This window comes from Lissotriton vulgaris, chromosome 2_1 (genome assembly GCF_964263255.1).
Source record: "Lissotriton vulgaris chromosome 2_1, aLisVul1.2, whole genome shotgun sequence".
Lineage (NCBI taxonomy): Eukaryota > Metazoa > Chordata > Amphibia > Caudata > Salamandridae > Lissotriton > Lissotriton vulgaris.
Genome location: NC_141687.1, coordinates 1,171,233,529 through 1,171,252,385, shown reverse-complemented (window position 1 = coordinate 1,171,252,385; position 18,857 = coordinate 1,171,233,529). Strand labels below are relative to the sequence as shown.

The 18,857-nt window shown below is 43.0% G+C and overlaps 1 protein-coding gene across 3 annotated transcripts in view; it reads right to left on the bottom strand.

Moving 5' to 3' along the window:
- Positions 1–18,857, bottom strand: part of WASF2 (WASP family member 2) — a 506,607-nt gene that overhangs the window by 53,426 nt on the left and 434,324 nt on the right. For all 3 annotated transcript variants that reach the window (XM_086956878.1, XM_086956880.1, XM_086956879.1), the window contains one exon: positions 15,790–15,942. In XM_086956878.1, coding sequence (XP_086813004.1) covers positions 15,790–15,942 — 153 coding nt within the window. The remainder of the gene's footprint in view (positions 1–15,789; positions 15,943–18,857) is intronic.

The window sequence follows — 18,857 nt, the reverse complement described above, 5'->3', positions numbered from 1 at the left end:
AGACACAAAACGTTGTTTTGTTTTACGAAACGATTGTGTTCTTTCGATATAGTACAGCAGAGCTCTTTTAACGTCTAATGTGTGTAGAACCCTTTCTGCGACTGTTTAAGGCTGCGAGAACAATACGGGCAGCTCAACGGATTGATTTAGATAGAATGGTGAAATAACTTTAGGCAGGAATTTTGGATTAGTAGGAAGAACCACTTTGTTATGATGAATTTGCAAAAAGGGTTCTTGAATGGTAAATGTTTGTAGTTCACTAACCCTTCTAAGAGAAGTAATTGCTACCAGGAAAGCTACTTTCCAAGTTAGGAATTGCAATTCACATGTATGTAATGGTTCAAAGGGAGGACCCATTAACCTTGTAAGAACAATGTTCAGGTTCCACACTGGTGCTGGTGGCGTTCTGGGAGGAATTATTCTTTTGAGTCCTTCCATGAAAGCTTTAATAGCTGGTACTCTAAAAAGAGACAGATGTTGTCTGTTTTGTAAGTATGCTGCAATGGCAGCAAGGTGCAGTCTGATAGACATGTAGGCTAAGTTACACTTTTGAAGGTGTAATAGATATTCTATGATGTGTTGGATAGACACGTCTAAGGGATCTATTTGGATGTTTTGGCAGTATATGACAAAGCGCTTCCACTTAGAAGCATAACATGCTCTGGTAGTGGGACGTCTAGCTGCTTTAATGATGTTCATGCATTCTGGAGGAAGGTTGAGGTAACCAAACTCTATGACCTCAAGGAGCCAGATCGCTAGGTTGAGCTGAGCTGGGTCCAGGTGTCTGATCTCTCCATGGTTCTGCGTTAATAGGCGTGGAGATAGATTTAGTTTTTGATGTGGCACCACCGACATTTGCAGCAGCGTGGTGTACCACGGTTGTCTGGCCCAAGTTGGAGCGACTAGAATGAATGTCAGGGAATGTTGTTGTAGTTTGCGCACCACTAACGGAAGTAGTGGGAGAGGTGGAAAAGCGTACGCAAATAGTCTTGACCAGTTCATCCATATCGCATTGCCCTTGGACAATGGGTGTGGGTATCTGGCGGCAAAGTTTGGGCATTTTGCGTTTTCTTGGGTGGCAAAGAGGTCTATCTAAGGTTGTCCCCACATTTGGAAGAACGGATGAAGAACTTGTGGGGGAAGTTCCTACTCGTGGATCTTCTGTGTTTGTCGACTTAGCAGATCTGTGATAGTGTTTTGTACTCCTGGGACGTGTTGGGCTAAGAGGAAGATTTTTAGCGGTATAGCCCTTCTCCATATCTGCTGTGCTAACTGATAGAGCTGCAGAGAGCGTGCCTCACGCCCCCCGTTTGTTTATGTAGTACATAGCTGTCATATTGTCTGAGCGGACTAAGACAGCTTTGCCTGACACTTGAGTTTGAAATGCTTTCAGAGCTAGAAACACAGCTAGCAACTCCAAATGATTGATATGGAGTAACTGTTGTTGCAGTGTTCACCTGCCCTGCATGGTGTGATGCAGTAGATGGGCTCCCTAGCCGGAGAGCGATGCGTCCGCTGTCATGACTACTTGGGGAACTGGCTTTAGAAACGGTTATCTCTTGGAAAGGTTTTTGGTGTTCCACCATTGCAGAGAACGACGAGTCCGACCGTCTACCAACACTAGGTCTGTTAAGTGACCTTGAGCCTGGTTCCATTGGCGTGCTAGGCACTCTTGAAGTGGACGCATTTGCAATCTTGCGTGAGGTACTACAGATATGCAAGATGCCATCATTCCAATGAGTTGCATGAACACTTGAGCAGGTAGCGAGTGTTGTGGTTTGAATTTTGTTAGGAGAGTTTGTACACTTGTTATCCTGGCTAGAGAGGGATACACTAGTGTTATTTGGGTGTTTATTGTAGTGCCGAGATATTTTTGTATGTGCGAGGGGTGCAGGTGCGATTTGACGTGATTTACCGTGAATCCCAAGTTGTGAAGCAGTTGAATAGTAGCTTGAGTGTTTTGCACACACTGTCTGTATGGGCTGACTTTTATGAGCCAGTCGTCCAGATATGGGAAGACGTGAATGTGCTGTCTTCTTAGGTGTGCTCCTACTACTGCTATGCATTTGGTAAACACCCTTGGCACTGTTGTGACTCCGAATGGGAGCACTTTGAACTGGTAGTGTTGTCCGTCTAGCACAAATCTTAGATATTTTCTGTGGGCTGCGTGGATGGGAATATGGAAGTAGGCGTCCTTGAGATCTAGAGTGACAAGGAAGTCGTTTAATACCAGTAATGGGAGGATCTGACCATATGAAAATTATCCGACTTTATGTAAATGTTTAGAGGTCTGAGGTCTAGGATGGGTCTTAGAGATCCGTCCCCTTCTTTGGTATTAGGAAATATAGGGTATATATTCCTTTGTTTTTTTCTGATGCTCTGGAACTATTTCTATTGCATTTTTCTACAGTAGGGATACTACCTCCTGTCTGAGCAATGTTATATGTTCCTGTGACATTGGGCGTTGCTTGGGTGGTATGTTTGGGGCGGGTTGATGTTAGTTCCAGACAATAACCTGATTGAATTATTTGGAGCACCCACCGGTCTGATGTGATGTTTTCCCAGGCTGGCAGGTACTGTTGAAATCTTCTCCCGACAGGAGTGGAATGAGGCGGGGGAAGGGGGAGGGAGTCATTGGGCAGGGGTAGAGGCAGAGCGTGAGTTGTTATTTTTGCCTCTGCCTTTGTTATTGTTACCCCTGTACCCACCCCTTTGGTAGCCTTTACTGTAGGTAGACTGTGTAGGGGCTTTGTACGAGGTAGAAGCTGTGTCTGAAGTATATCCCCTGGTGGCACCTCAATAGTTTGAGAGACGAAATGAACGTCTGGGAGCCTGCGACTGCAGGGCTCCCATAGATTTGGCGATGTCTGTATCTTTTTTCATTTTCTCGAATGATACATCTACCTCGGGTCCAAATAGGTGTTGTTCGCCAAAGGGTTGGTTAAGAATGGCGCGTTGTACCTCGGGTTTGAACCCTGATATGCGCAGCCAGGCGTGTCTGCGAAGCAAGACGCTGGTGTTAACTGCCCTAGAGGCCGTGTCTGCTGCATCAAGGGCACACCTAATAGAGGTGTTTGTGATGTTTTTCCCCTCCTGGATGAGCTGGTTTGCTCTATCCTTCTACTTGTCAGGGAGGTGCCTCATAGGTGACTCTAGCTCATCGTAATGTGCCCTGTACTATCTGGCTAGCAGTGCCTATGTATTGGCGATACGCCACATGTTTGCTGCTTGAGACGCTGTTCTTTTGCCTGATGCTTCAAGTAGCTTAGACTCTTTATCTGGTGGTGCAGCCTCACCGGATGTTTGGGAGTTTGCTCTCTTGCGTGCATTGGAAACTACAAGTGAATCTAGTGGTACTGGGCCTTTAATATATGCTGGGTCTGATGGGGCAGCTTTATATTTTTTCTCTATTCGAGGGTTAATGACCCGAGTTCTGACTGGGTCTTTGAAGATTTCAGGAGCATGCTTGATCAGTCCTTTGAGCATGGGCAAGATGGATGAGATGAAGACCTTTGTGCATTATCGAACGTATCCATCAGAAAGTCTTCCTCAACAGGGTCTGTATAAATATCTACCCCATGATAATGTGCAGTCCTGTGCATTTATTCATTAAACTCTATAGTGTCTTCTGGTGGGGAAGGCCTTGAGGGGTATATGTCATCCTGAGGGACATTTGGGACATCTGGGGTGGTATAATTGTCCCACGGGTCTGGGGATCCTGTGGTCGTTGTTGGATCAGGTGTGTTACCCCCCATATCGTCAGAGCTATCATCCCTGTGTGGTGTGATGGGGATGCTGGAGAATGCTGTGGTGGTGGTGATGGTACAGGCGAGAGAGAAGGTGAAGGGGATGCTGGAGAATGCTGTGGTGGTGGTGATGGTACAGGCGAGAGAGAAGGGGAAGGCATTCTTAAGGGAGAGGTAGCCATGTCCTTCTTTGAATGCGGAGCTGGAGCTGGTGTGCCCAGTGGTCGATTTTTGGAGCGAAAACTAGGTGTCCAGTGACTGGGTCCTTAGCCAGAGTGTTTTTTCGGTTCCGGTATGGTTTTTGGATCCAATGATTTTTTCGGTTCTGGTGGTGTCTTGGAATCCGAAGCGGGCTTGCTTGGCTCCGGCCTGGGTTTCGGTGCCGAAGGAGTAGTGGTGGTGTGCTTCGGCGCCGATGGCTTGGATGTCGGGCCGTTGTCTTTTTCGGTGCCGGTGTGTGTGCGCCGGCACCGTGTGAAGGTCGACTCGAGCTCGAGTCGCCTGAAGGCTTGATTAGCTTCTTAGCCGGGCCCGAAGGTGGGGCAGTAGAAGCAGTTTGACGGTGTGCACCCGAGCTGGAGGGCGAGGGTGTGACCGGGGCCTTTTGTGTCGAGGAGGGGTTGGGGTCGACGGTCTTACTTACGACCCGCTGCGCTAGAGTGATGTCGTCTGCTTCGGAGCTGCTGTCGACGTTGTTCTGTTCAGGGACGTTGACGCCCTCCTCCAAGATGTCGTTCGGAATCGGAGCTGAAGATCTTTGAGCCATTGTGTTCCTCTCTCTTCGGTCCCAGATAGTCTTTTTGGACCGGAAAGAGGCACAAGCTGAACAGTCTTTCGCCTTGTGCTCCGGAGAGAGACAGAGGTTTTTTTTTTGTCCTCATATTGCGAAGCTTTATGTGGTCGGAGTTTCAGGTGTCTACCTCTAACTTGTTTGTTTCGTTCCATCTCTACCCCTTGGTCTCTCTTGTCTGGGTAGTATAGAGGAGTATCCTTGAAACATCACATAGTTTAAACTTCGGTTTCGAAACGTGAGGGAGCTAGCTGTTATAGCTACTCAACAAGTACCATACTTGTTAACCAGAAGTTGTTTCGCCTTAATCATAGGACTAAAGTTTCTACTCTGTGCTAGGATTTATGTGTTTTTCAAAATTTTCCCAATACTTAAATCTTTTGCTGTTGTTTCCTTTTCTGTCTAATTTGTTTATTCTTACTGCTGAGTTCATCCACTCACTGTGTGTTGGAGAGGATGTTCCTATCCATTTAATGCAGATTTCCCTTCTTGCAAGTACAATTAATACAAAGAGCAGGTTTTCTTGGTAATTATCTAACCCCCCTCTACTGACTGATTCTTCTATCCCGAAAAGAGTAAGAGTAGTACTTACAGTTATTTCTCTCTTCATGATTTCACTCAGTGTCTTACCAACTTCATTCCAGAAATCCTTTAACATGGGGCAGCTTCTGAACATGTGGATGTCGTCTGCCTTTTCTTCGCCACATTTCGGGCATTTCTTTATTCCTGTATTTTTGAATTTTGAGTTTTTTCGGGGTACAGTATGCTCGATGTATTGTATATAAATGGTTCCTTTTTAGTGACGCTGATTTTAGTGTCGACCAGCATTTCTCCACTGATTTTTCCCAAATTAAGTCTAAGTCGGTTGTGGTCAAATCTTTCGCCCAGATTTGATCTTCAATGTTTTGGTTTCCGTCTTCAGCTGTTATTAATGCCCAGTACCATTTTGCCACTTCTTTTGATGTTAATGTATGTTTTACCATTTCTTTTTCAAGTTTTTCATTTTCTTTGTTATATATGGGTATTGTTTTAGACCAACTTAGAATCTGATAATATTTAAATTTGGAGATTGAATTATTAGTAATATCTTGAAGTTCTGTCCATGTTCTCAAAGTTGAGCCATTCAATAGTTGTCCCCAATAGTTCACGTTAGCTATCTTTAATGGAGTTGCCAAAGTATCCTTTAGGCATTCTGGAGTCCCTGGTGAGCTCCAAATAGGTGCTTTCTCGCTGTAATACGGGACATTTAAGACTCCTCTTATTTGAGTCCAAACTTTAGCTGCCTCCCTTAGAATCTTCAATTTAATCTTTTTGAAGTATTTGGGGTGTTCAAATTTAAACAAAAAGTGATCAACTGAGTCTGTCATTACTTGCAAGTATATTGGGTAATTTCCATAGCTTTTAAGTAGCACTCGAATGTTTTTAAAGTAAAAAGCCCTATGATACTCCAATAGGTCCGGGCTAGCCAGTCCTCCATCTTGTTTTCTTCTTCAAAGTTTTTTTTGTGAAATTCTTATGCCTTTCGAGGCCCATATGAAGCTTGCAATTTCGCTTTGCGGTTTATTCAATAATGATTTCGTGAATTCAAAAGGGATAGAATTGAACAAAAATGTATATTTTGGTAGTATGGACATCTTGATGATATTAGATCTTCCTATCAAACTAAGGGGTAAGGTGGACCAAGTTTTAAACAATCTTCTCACCTCAACTGTGACTTTGTTTATATTTCGTTGCGTGATTTTATTTAGATCATGATTTATCAGGATTCCCAGGTATCTTATTTCATTCTTTATATTTGAACTTTTAAATTTGGTATTCCAAGTCATAATTTCCGTTTTTGTGTGGTTCAATAAGTAACCTGAGACCTTTCCAAAAGCACTAATAGTTTCTTCAATCTTATATTTGGCTTTCAAATAGTTGTTCGTGAAGATCATTAAGTTATCTGCATAAAGTGCAATTTTCTTCTCCCATATTTATATTTAAATGGGGTGATTTCTTTGGCTTTCCTTAAGTTGTTCGCAAGCGGTTCAATGTATAAATTGAAAAGCAGGGGTGAGAGAGGACACCCCTGCCTTGTTCCTCTACCAATTTTCACATCATCCGTAAGACATCCATTAATTAGGATTTTAGATCTTGGTGTCTTGTATATTTGTTTTATCACCTGCATAAAGGGCTTCCCTATGTTATTTTTAGTCATGACTCTCTCTAAAAAAGCCCAGTTCACTCTGTCAAATGCTTTTGCGGCATCGACAGTTAATATAGTAAGAGGGAGATTCTTTTGTGTGGCTATGTCTATTGCAGTCAATAGTTCTTGTGTGACTTCGTGCAATTGTCTCCCTTTAATAAAACCTTTTTGGTCGGTGTTTATAAGTTTCGGCAGAATTTTTCCCAATCGGGTCGCCATTATTTTCGTGAAGATTTTATAGTCTGTATTTAACAGAGATATAGGGCGATATGATTCGCATCTAGCCGGATCCTTTCCGGGTTTTAGGATAATGGTGATGACCGCATCATTCCAGGAATCTGGTATGCTGCTTCCCTGCTTAAGAATCAGGTTTGCTAGGTCTGTGATGTGTGGGAGTAAAATATTCCTTAATTCCATGTAGAACTCATTTGGTAGAGCGTCCGGTCCCGCTGCCTTTCCTTTCTTTAGACTTTTAATGGCCACTTCCACTTCGCTTGTTAGGATTTCCTTGTTTAGTTCTATTTTTTCTTCATCTGTTAGTGCCAGTATTGGGACATCCTCGAGATAGGAGTCAATTAGTGAAACTTGTGGGTTTGTGTCTTCAGTATATCATTTTTCAAAAAAATTCCTGAATTCTTGTTTTATTGTTTCATCATCCGTTCTTTGTGTTGTTTGTCCCTCCTGATGTATACTTCTTACTTTATTTTTGGCTAAGTCTGTTTTAAGTTTCCATGCCAACCATTTTCCACATCCCTCGCCGTATTCATGTTTAGATAACTTGCTAGACTCCCATTTTTTCCGCACTCTCTCTTCGAGGATGTCTTCTAATTTTTCTTTCTCGCGCTGTCTTTCTTGTTGTATTTCCTCTTTTCTACTTGTTTCTTGTTCCCTTAATATTAAGGAGTCTAGAGTGGTAATGTTAATTTCCAGATCTGATATTTCACTCTTTAATTTTTTATTTTTATAAGCACCTAGGCTCAATAACTTCCCTCTTACCACTGCTTTATATGTGTCCCAAATTATCTGTTTTGTGGTGCTGGTTTTGTTGAGTTCAAAGAAATTTAAAGTTTCGTTTTCTAATTCTTTTATTATTTGTTTGTCCTGTAGTATTGCTCTTTCTACTGTGAATCTTTTTATAGTTTCTGTTTTCTTAATCTGTAATGTTAATTGGACAGCTGAATGGTCTGAAATATGAGCTGGTAGGTGTACTACACTTGCCACACTACTGGATAAATCTCGATCAATAAGGAAGTAATCAATCCTCGACCTATGTCCTAGTTTTTTGTTGTGTAGAGTGAATGGCTGCTTGATGTCTCCTTTGTCTCTCCAGATATCGATCAGCTCAAGATCTTTTTTGTATATGGCAATCCACTCTCTCATTTTTGGCAGGTTTGCCTGTCTTCCTGGTGGTGACCTGTCTAGTTTAGGGTCCATCACGAGATTAAAATCTCCTCCCAGGATAATAGGTGAGGTAGCTAATAGAAGTTGTGAGTATAGTTTCCGTAGGGGTTCTGCATCGTCTTGATTTGGACCATAATATCCTGCTATCGTGAGCGGTCTATTCTCAATCTTTATTTTGAGTATTGCCCATCTTCCCTTGTTGTCCACTTCTACTGAATCAATATCCGCTTTTAGAGACTTTTTTATGATTATTATGATTCCTTTGATGTTACATTGTTGTGTTGTACAAGCGTATGTATCTATCCAGCCTAAATTTTTTACTATTTGTATCCACTCTTCTTTCAGGAGATGTGTTTCTTGTAGTATTATAACTTCGGAATCTGATGTTTTGATATATTCTAGTATTTTGTTCCGCCTATTCTTTGTTCTTAGCCCGTTTACATTCCAGGAGAGTATCTTGATGTTTTTAGTTGTACTCCCCATTTTTCCATTTCTGTTTAGATTGTAGATTATTGTTTAAAATCTCCATTTTGTTTCTCCTTTTGATACAGCGTATGAGGACCTTTTTTTTGTTTTTTTCCCCCTAATTTGCGCCCCACCCTCATTTCTTTTCGTGATATTTTTGTGTTTTCTTTTTATTAGTTTTGTGTAAACCTCCCCGGGGAAGCCTCCTTCTTCTTTTCCTTTGGTTATCTTCATAACCGGCTGTGCTTCCCTGCCCCGTGATTTCCTGATTTGCTCGTGGTGTTATTTAGTAGCCTTGCACCTCTGATTTTTCTGCTATTAGTCGATATTATGAATTCAAGGGGTTTCCCACTAACTCATCGGTTCTTCTGCTCTTCTCTGGTCTCTCATAAATTCAATAAATGTTCTGACTTCTTGCGGTTCTTTCATGTTCCTCATTTTGTTCCGCCACATTATTCTAAGAGATGGTGGGAATTTCATTTGTACCGTAGCACCAAGTTGTTGAAGTTCTGACATTAAATTTCCTAACTCCCATTGCCTGGTTTGGGACGCCTTCGACATGTCTGATCTTATTCGCGTCACGAAGACCGTTTGAGTGAGGTAATGCGATAACTATACTTATGTGCACCAACTTATCATGGTTGTAAACTTTACCTCTTTGAGAACACCAGCTTACCTTCGAGTGTTCGTCATTAAGAACCAAATATTAACAGACGTGTACTGACCTATCGTTTATTATATTGCTAGCTGATGAGCTGGGTCGTATCTGATTACTGGAACTGTTGCTACTGACCGGATAACTGTCCTCATTTCGCATTTCTGCTCTACCTCTCTCTCTGCCACATATATTTTGGATATTAAGTCTCATCCCCAAGTCACGGTTCATTCTGTTCAAAACGTGATGCTCAATATACATCTCAGTTCGCCGTGTTCATGCCTTGAAAAAGTCCTTGTGTAGGACGAAACACGTGTTGGTGATATCTATTTTTGCTGGGAACATCTGTTTTATGGAATTGAAAGAATAAAGATTGAAGAAAACAAAATAAGTGGACTATATCGTGAAACCCTTTTGTTTTGATATCTCTTACTGAATGCAACCTTGTCACTTGTTTCCTTTCTAAAATACTCTACGAGTAGTAGAGTTCTGATATATTGAGGGTCCACAACTTATGCCCTAACTGTTAGAATTACTAGCCCACAGGAGTGCTGTTATAAGCTTCTCAAAAATTTGTTTGAATGTCTGATCTTATTCTAAAGGTCCAGTTTTGTTTGTTAAAGTTGCAATTTTTCAATGCTTCCCCCAAGATTTTCTCTTTTAATAGGTATGTTTTGAAATTCACAAGTATTTTCCTTGTGGTCTTCCTCTCCTTGTTTTTCCCAAATGGGTCCCTATGTACTCTTTGGATGTCCTCTTGTAACAGTGCTTGGTCTGCCCAGGGAAAGAATTCCGTCAGTAATGCTACTACAAATTTCTTTATGTCTGAACCTTCTTTATTTTCCGGAACATTTAGAATTCGTATGTTATTTTTTCTTGCTTGGTTCTCTAGTGATTCCATCTTTTCATTCATTATCTTGGTTTCTTGTTTCAGAGAATTTATATCTTTCTGATTTCTTGCTACTGTTTTGCCTAAGGCAACAACTTCAGTTTCTACTAGCGTCACTCTCTCGCCCAAGGCATTTAGTTTATTGTCCAATTTTTCACAAGCTTCTTGTATTTTATCCTGTTTGGCTTCAGATATTGCGAATTTTTCTCTCATTTCAGTCCATATTTTTTCAAGGAGCTCCTCTGTTTGATTTTTCTGAGGGTGTTGAGTGTCTTTTTCTCCCCCTTGTGATTCCCCCGGTGTTTCCTCCATATATTTTGTTGCTTCCTGTGTTTTTTTGACACGTTGCTCTTTTTCTCCCCCCTCCGCCATATGTTCTCCTTGAGGCTTTGTATCCTTTTTCAAATTAACTTCCTTACTGCTTTTCCAACAGTCTTCTAGACACTTTGACTCGACACCTTTTTTGTTCTTAGTTTTACTCTCTTTTTTTGTGCTGTGCGAGGCTCCTTTATCCAATTTTGATAGAGCTTCTGAAGTTTCAGCTCGATTTAGTGGTAGTGCTGTGTTAAAACAACAACAACTTTCTTCTTCCGCCCTCGTAGGTGATAGTTCGTGAGATGAGGGTTTAATCTGTTTGCATTCTTGGATAGATTGGGTAGATTGAAGTTTAAAATAAGATCTTAGAGAGGGTGTCACTTTTATTTTGGTTTTTGTTTGAGACGAGGATACTATTTTTTCTTTGAGAGTAATCGGTCCTCCTTCAAAATCAGTCTAGTTATTGTCTCTAATATGTTTTCTGAGCTTTTTTTTTTTTTTAGCTCTCTTGGAGATATCCCTTTAGGATACTGCTCTTGCCTTAGGAAATTTCTGTTTCGCAGGCTATAAGTGGATATGACTTGTTCCCTTTGTTCTCTTTGCTCTTCTTGTATTTTTAGAACTTGTCCTCCCTGAGTTTTTGTTTCTGTTTCTGTTACTTGTGACTGGAGAGGGGACTTTTCCGAGTTGTTATAGCCTTTTTTACCACCCTCCACTACTATGCTCGGCAAGTCGCTCCTAGGCTGTTTATCTATGCTTTCTCTTTGTTTGATAGCTTGTTTGTTAGCTTCTGTGTCTAATGGGTATTGGAGAGTAGTTGGTTCAGTTGGTTCAGTTGGGCATATAGATACTGTTACTAAAGTTTTGTCTTGTGTTTTCTTTGGATAAATTGGAAGTTTAAGAATTAAACAATTTTTTGACCTTACCTCAGGGGGTTGCGCTTCTTTTTCGTTGTAATTACTTGTTTCTTTCTTCTGCAGTTTTTTTTGCTTTTGCTTGTGCTTGTTTCGTTTGTTGTTGCTTCCAATTTCCCTATTAGTAAGCTTTTCCCCCGTATAGTTTGGTTTGATCGCTTCTTGCTGCACACTTTCAGTGCTTTCAGTGCTTGTTCTGTGTTCTTTCGGCAGCTCACTGCCTCTCACGCTTACTCTGCCGCTTATGCCCCGGAATTGGAAGCACAACCTTCCGGCAGCTCGGCTGCAGCGCGATCTGGCTCCCGCAGCCACCGCCCAGAAGCTGAGACTGCAACTCGGCTCCGCTCTCTCCTGCCTGCCGCAGCGTGAACTCTCTCCTCTCCCAGGTACGGAAACTGCAGAAACCACCATGCCGTGCCGGTTTGCCGATGAGAATCCCTTGCCGTTTTGCTGGATTACCATTTACTTGTCATTTTGTGCATTGTGGTGCTCTTTTAGGCTACCGTCTTCCCCCGCATGCCTCACAGGTTCAGGAGCACATCGGCTGAGCGTCCTACCCAGCCGCCATCTTCCCCCCGATCCGATTTCACGTTTCAAGAGAGAGACAGAGGTTACTTACACACCTCATGCAGGGAGGTGTGGGGAAACTTCGACCCACATTGAGGACACTTCTTAAATGGCGTCCTTTCCATGAGCTGGAGTTGAGGCCTAGGTTGGCCCGAAGGCTGTCGACGACGATCGGAATCGCGATCCTCGATGTTTGAAGATTAGCGTCGACTGGAAAGCGTTCAAAACTAAGCTTTGTAGTTTGGTGAGGATTGCGCGCCGAAGGAAATTGGTTCCAACACGGAGTGCTGGAAACACATCCGATCCCGGTGGCGGAAAAAAACAATCTGGGGATGGAGCCGATGCCCATGCGCAGTATCATCCTAAGGAGGAGTCACCTATCCCGTGACTCCGAAAGACTTTTCTACAACAAAACAAACTGCAAACATCCAGGCCCAACACTAGGTGGCCATCTATGCATAGTGTGTAATCTGCAGCTCATATGCCTCTAACATTAATTTTCCCTCCTGCACTAGTTCCTGCCCTTTTTTTCCTATGCTCCTCTGGGAGGCATTGGAGTAACTCTTCCATTTCATCCCAGTGTGCCCTGTCATACCTTGTGTATTGGTTATGCAACAAAGACTGGCTGATTGTACAACCACTCTTTTACCTGAGACATCTATTCATTTAGACTCTTTGTTTGGAGGCGCTGACTCGCCTGAGGTCTGGGAATTTGATCTTTTACGAGCATTGGACACAGAGTCTAATGGAAGCTGGCCCCTAATAAAAATTGGGTCAGATGATGGGGGTTTGCATTTATTTTTTTATCAACCCTGAGTTTTAAGATACGTGTGCGTACAGGGTCTTTAAAAATATCTTCTGCGTGGTGCATAACGCCTTTTAACAATGGTAAAGGCTGCCATCTTATGTGAGGTCCCCAATGCTTCAAATAAAAAGCCTTTTCATGTAGAGTTACTCCATGATATGCGGCTGCCGGGGCAATTAACTCCTGATATGAGATGTTCTTATCAGGAGGTGCCGGTTTTGCAGGGTATAGACCTGGATCTTTGTCCAGAGAGAGATAGATAGATAGATAGATAGATAGATAGATAGATAGATAGATAGATAGATAGATAGATTTTTTTTAATATAATCATCCCATGGATCTGGTGGTGGTTGGCCAAAAGTGTTGTCTCCAGCCCCGGCATCAGGATCTGTATGAGGGGAACACTGTGGTGTAATATCTAGAGGGTCTGAACTTGGTACTAAAAGTACTGGTGAAAATGGTGGCGGGGAATAAGGAATGGGGTGGAGCGGGCTAGTAGCCATGTCCTTTTTTCTTTTTAAAGGAGTTTTTATATTTTAAGTCTTGTGAGCTAGGAATCTTCCTATTGGAGGATAATGGCATCACAGTTTTTTTTATATATGTCCAGTGTCAGGATTAATATAAATGTTCTTTTGTTTTGAGAACGACTTTTCATGCATAGTTTTCAGAATTGGTTCCGAGGCTTTTGAGGAGCATTTTTGTTTCAGTGCTGAAATTTTCAGTACTGAGCCGGATTTTTCCTTTTTATCCTTTGGAACTTAAGTTTTAGGGGCCGAAGGAATGGTGTCTCAACTTGGGCCGGAAAGCTTGACTTGCACAATCAGTGCCAAGCCGGAGGATGGGCGTTCGAAACAGAGTCTCGGTGCCTACCATGGCCGTATCGATTCAGAAAAGGGGGTGGTGATGAACAGAGTGTCTGAATTAAGCAGACCACTCTTACCCAGTCCAAAGATCAGGGCTTGATCCATCACCGTTATTTATCTCACTGCACCAGCTCAGAACCTGGCTATATGCAAATCAGTCTGTCTCTGGCCCAGTGCATCATGGGAACAGGGCAGACTAAACTACCAAGCCAATTCTTCACCAGAAAGGAGACAAGCTACCGGGGACCGGTTTCTGGCATTTCAGCCGTCTTCGGCCCGGCTTGCTTGAATCCTGATGGTGCAGTGAGAAAGGGACTCATGTCTGAGTATACCCTGCCACACCTATAGTGGCCAAAATCGATTCAGAAAAGGGGGTGGTGATGAACAGAGTGTCTGAATTAAGCAGACCACTCTTACCCAGTCCAAAGATCAGGGCTTGATCCATCACCGTTATTTATCTCACTGCACCATCCCAGCTCAGAACCTGGCTATATGCAAATCAGTCTGTCCCTGGCCCAGTGCATCATGGGAACAGGGCAGACTAAACTACCAAGATTCAGAAAAGGGGGTGATGGCCCGGAAGGCTTGTTTGGTGGAAGCATGTTTTGTGGGCAAAGGGGTTTTAGTACAGATGGCACCTTGACCAGCTGGGACATCCTGGGACCCCAGTTCCGAATAGGAGTCCAGGACAGAGAATTCCTCTTCCGCTCGAGCCAGATGGTCAAGCTGGTCTTTTTAGATCGAAATTAGCAAAAGTCATCAGAGACTTCTTTCCTTGTGCTCCGGAAACAGGCACAGGTTGCAGACCTTGTGAAGGGCAGTGTGTGGATATTTAGAGCGGCAACGAGGGCAAAATTGGAAAGGAGTCCATTCCTTCTGCAGATTACTCAATGATGTTTTCCTTGAGTGAAAGTTAATGGAAACAGGCTAGGCCCGAAGGCTGCGGTTGGACTTTTCCTGATCCAACTAGGGAGTTTTCCGACACCGAGAGGATGGGAAACGAGTTTGAAACAATACCGATGAGGGTACAGTAGTTTGCGCATCGAAGGGATCTCGAAGAACAGTCTCGAACCGGAGCACCACAACCACATCAGAACCCGATGGTGGAAAGAAAACAATCTAACAATGGAGTTGATGCCCATGTGCACTATCACCGAAAGGAGGAGTCACTATACCTCGTGACTGAATAAGACTTCTTTGAAGAAAAACAACGTGCAAACATCCGGACCCAGCACTTGATGGTAGGAGTATGCAAAGCACGTGTATCTACAGCACACATGCATTGAACACAATGTTTTATACTTTCTTGATGCACATCTTGTTGCCTGATACAATGTGATGATGCAACGCATATCACATTATGCAATGCGATGACCATCTAGATAATACAGAAAACAATATTTTCTAAACTTTTAAAATGGCTTGTTGACGCTACTGGCTCTGCCAATACAGGAGGAACAAAGTCAAAAACAGTTACCATTAAGGTGCAAGAGAAGGGTGGCTAGAGAGAAAACTATTACCAAGACAACAGACCAAGAGAGGCTCTTGAGCGACAGGAACAAAGACAAGGGAAAAAAAAGTGGACACCAGTTGATCTGAAGCGATCAGAAGAAAAGAAGAAAAAGGTTATAAACAGAAGGACAACAACCATGTGTTTCCATGGAGTGCTAAAAGACAAAGGATATGTAAAAGCATACAGAGAAAAAGTCCCCTGACGTCAGCTATGTAAGGTAGTAACACATCTAGTCAAAAAGCATGCAGAGAGTGCAATTCTTCACGGGCAGGACAAACCCTTAATATGATGGAAAACAGATAATCGAAAGCAGAACCTATAGTACATGTGAAAGTACGGGTTACAATAGGACCTGCAAGAGAGAACAAAAACTAGTTTGTAAAACCACAAAAAGGATGGGTTGGGGGGAAGAAATTATGATAAGGATACAAGTTGAAAGAAAAGCAGGTCCTCAATTTCGCATATTTTTTTCCACCAGTATCCATCCACAAGTTTAGGGTGACCAGATTGTCAGAATGAAAAAGGAGGTTGGTCACAGACAAGAAAGAAGACTAAATGTTGGCACCTGACCTTGTCGCTGAAGGACTACACTGAAAACACTCAAAGTTTTGTTTTATAGATATAGCCCCCTAAAATGGAAGAGACAGTTTCCCCAGGGTGTGCAGTGAATATTTAACTTACCCAAACTCCATTGGTGGCGGTGGCAAAGCATCATCTGGAAGAGCCGGAGACCCCGGTGAAGCCATGTCGTATTGCGGAGGTGCAGGATAGAGGTTTATATCCATACTGTCCCCGGAGCTCACTGAGCCATTTTGGTAAACCAAGCCTGAAGAACTGCAAATACAAAAAACATGTGCCATCAAACATACACTGGACAGACACAGGTCCGAAGGGTTCTGCAGACAGATCTGTAAGTCAGTCTAAACCTCACAATGCAATGGGACACATACTCCACTTTAAATTAGTAGAATTTGAACTTTTTGAATAGAAAACACCTCCAGCCTTCCAACACGCCGATGGCTTCCAGTAGTTTATTTCCTACAAGGTTTTAGAAATGCAGGCACGGAGCAGGAGCAGCAGGAGGGCTGTTGAAAATGTGAGTTCTGTGCAAGACGTGCCTGTGCCTTCCCCACCATCAGTATAGGCATACATCTAATGAAACTGCGAAACTGGTTAAACATCTTGGAAGGCTAGGATATACAGCTATGCAGGATAGCCTTAGGGGAGAACATAAACAGAGGCGCATGAGATCACAGAGTACGCATAAAGAATGTATGAAGATCTAATGCCCAGGAAAGGGGAAGAAGGGGTGTGAAAGCATTACTATCCATATTGAGAAATGTGAAGGAGGACAGGTGGTCAGCCAAAGAGATACATGGCTTCTTTTCTAAATAATAACACAATAAGGGGGGCAAGGGTGGGAAAATATTTAATGACCTTGCATTGTTGCAGTCCCTATAACTAAACAACAAACAATATGCAACAATGGGTCAACGCAAGAATGCAGCAAGCTATGTGACTATGTGTGGAAAAGGGGCACAATTCCTGAATCCCAAGTATCTTTGGTGAAAAAGTGTTCCCATCAGATACCCGTCCTGTACCGCCCTACATCACTTGGGATCCTTCACCCGAAGGAAGTGGAAAGAACCACTTAGGATTAGGTAGAGTGTAGCCTAATCATAGTTTGAAGGAATGTGAAGTGTGTGGGTTTGAACTTAGTGTAGGTATCAGGGGGTACAAAAAATTAACATAAAGCAGTGCATAAAGTGCTCAATGTGGCAACTAGGAGTGGAAGAGTTAATATTGGGTTGTGGGAGTGGAAAATAGAGTTTAATAGAGTCCTACCCACACCCAAGGTTAAACCTCCCACAAGGTTGGACCTCCCACAAGTCAGCCTAGAGGAAGGCGAGGAGTACCGACGGACAGAGCGGTGCTCCATTTGTACCTGAGCTGTGGCCGGGTGAGGTGGAGAACGCATTCCCCAGAACTTGGCAGTTGCACTTTAACAACAAGAAGGTCCTGATGAAGCAGACTGGTATCCCTTGAACCAACTCACTGCAGAAACATGTCGACCTAGTTACAATCTGAGTAGTTATTTGTTACCACTACTTGCACTGTTTTTAACCTTGGGTGTGGGTAGGACTCTATTAAACTCTATTTTCCACTCCCACAACCCAATATTAACTCTTCCACTCCTAGTTGCCACATTGAGCACTTTATGCACTGCTTTATGTTAATTTTTTGTACCCCCTGATACCTACACTAAGTTCAAACCCACACACTTCACATTCCTTCAAACTATGATTAGGCTACACTCTACCTAATCCTAAGTGGTTCTTTCCACTTCCTTCGGGTGAAGGATCCCAAGTGATGTAGGGCGGTACAGGACGGGTATCTGATGGGAACACTTTTTCACCAAAGATACTTGGGATTCAGGAATTGTGCCCCTTTTCCACACATAGTCACATAGCTTGCTGCATTCTTGCGTTGACCCATTGTTGCATATTGTTTGTTGTTCTTTTCTAAATAAGCACATCCACAAAGACTCTTGTCAATTCACTTAAGTAGAGCAAACAAAAGAGAAGGACAGTGTGGCTGATGTAAAAAGCAGTTGAATCAAGCTTTGGCCAATACAGGCTCTAGAATTCCAACCAGAGACAGGAAAGGAGAGCGATTTAGTACATCCTACACTTCCAGAGTTAAAATAGCCCTCCTCTCCAAACCTCCTTTCATTGAATGCCCACCCACATGACACATCAAAAACAGGAAGGAAACCGCTATAACAAAAGAATTGTAAAGCCAAATATCATTACCTTTTCAAATATAGGGATATAAAAATGAAATCAGTCACAAACGATAAAACTGTGCCTTTTAAGAGGTGCAGACAGCTTAGGGGGGAGGGAGAGTGCCAGCACTATGTGGACCTAACAGATTCCGGAGTCCAGTGCCCCAGTGTGAGAGGAGGAGCCCACCAGAGTGCAGTGTCGGTGGATGCAAGGGACTGAAGTCAAACATGAGCCCTGTTACAGGTGGAGTTCGAGAGAGTCAACAGCCACAAGGAGAAGAGAGCAAAGAACGAGAAAACATTAAATCACACGGAGGGACATCCAAGTATTTGAGTTGTTTTGGGGGATCTACTACAGAGGATTAGTGCTGAAGGGAACTCAAACAGATTTGACAATTATATCAATATTTAGTTCTCTATCGTCCATTTCCATATTCCTTGTGCTAGTTTTGATAAGGGGTGTGGCTTTACTCCCCAAACCCCATCTCCCCCCCCCTCTTTTGTCGAGGTTTGGATTAGCACTGTACCACCCATCAGGTGTATCTGGAAGGCCTTTTGTGCTAGAGGTAATGTCTTGAATTGCAACACATTTATGTGTTGTACCACTTCTATGGGGCTACCTATACCTGTGATGTTTTGGATTAGCGAGGGAGCTACCCCTCCCGTGTGGAATGCGCCTGATGCAATGGCCCTGAGGAAGTTGGGGGTTTGAAGGCTTTTCACTACTGCATTTCCTTCTTAACTTTGTAACAGTCTCTTCATCGTCCAACCTCTTGGCTGCCTGTGACCATTATTGTTGCAGCCATTCCTGTAGTGGTTTCATGTCCAGTCTTGCATGTGGTATTAGGGAACTACATTAGGCCATCATGACCATCTTTTTCAGCACTGTCCTCACTGTCAGACTTTGCTCCTTCTGGTAGAGATGACTTTGGCCTACAGTTGCCTTGACCCTCTTCTCCACTGG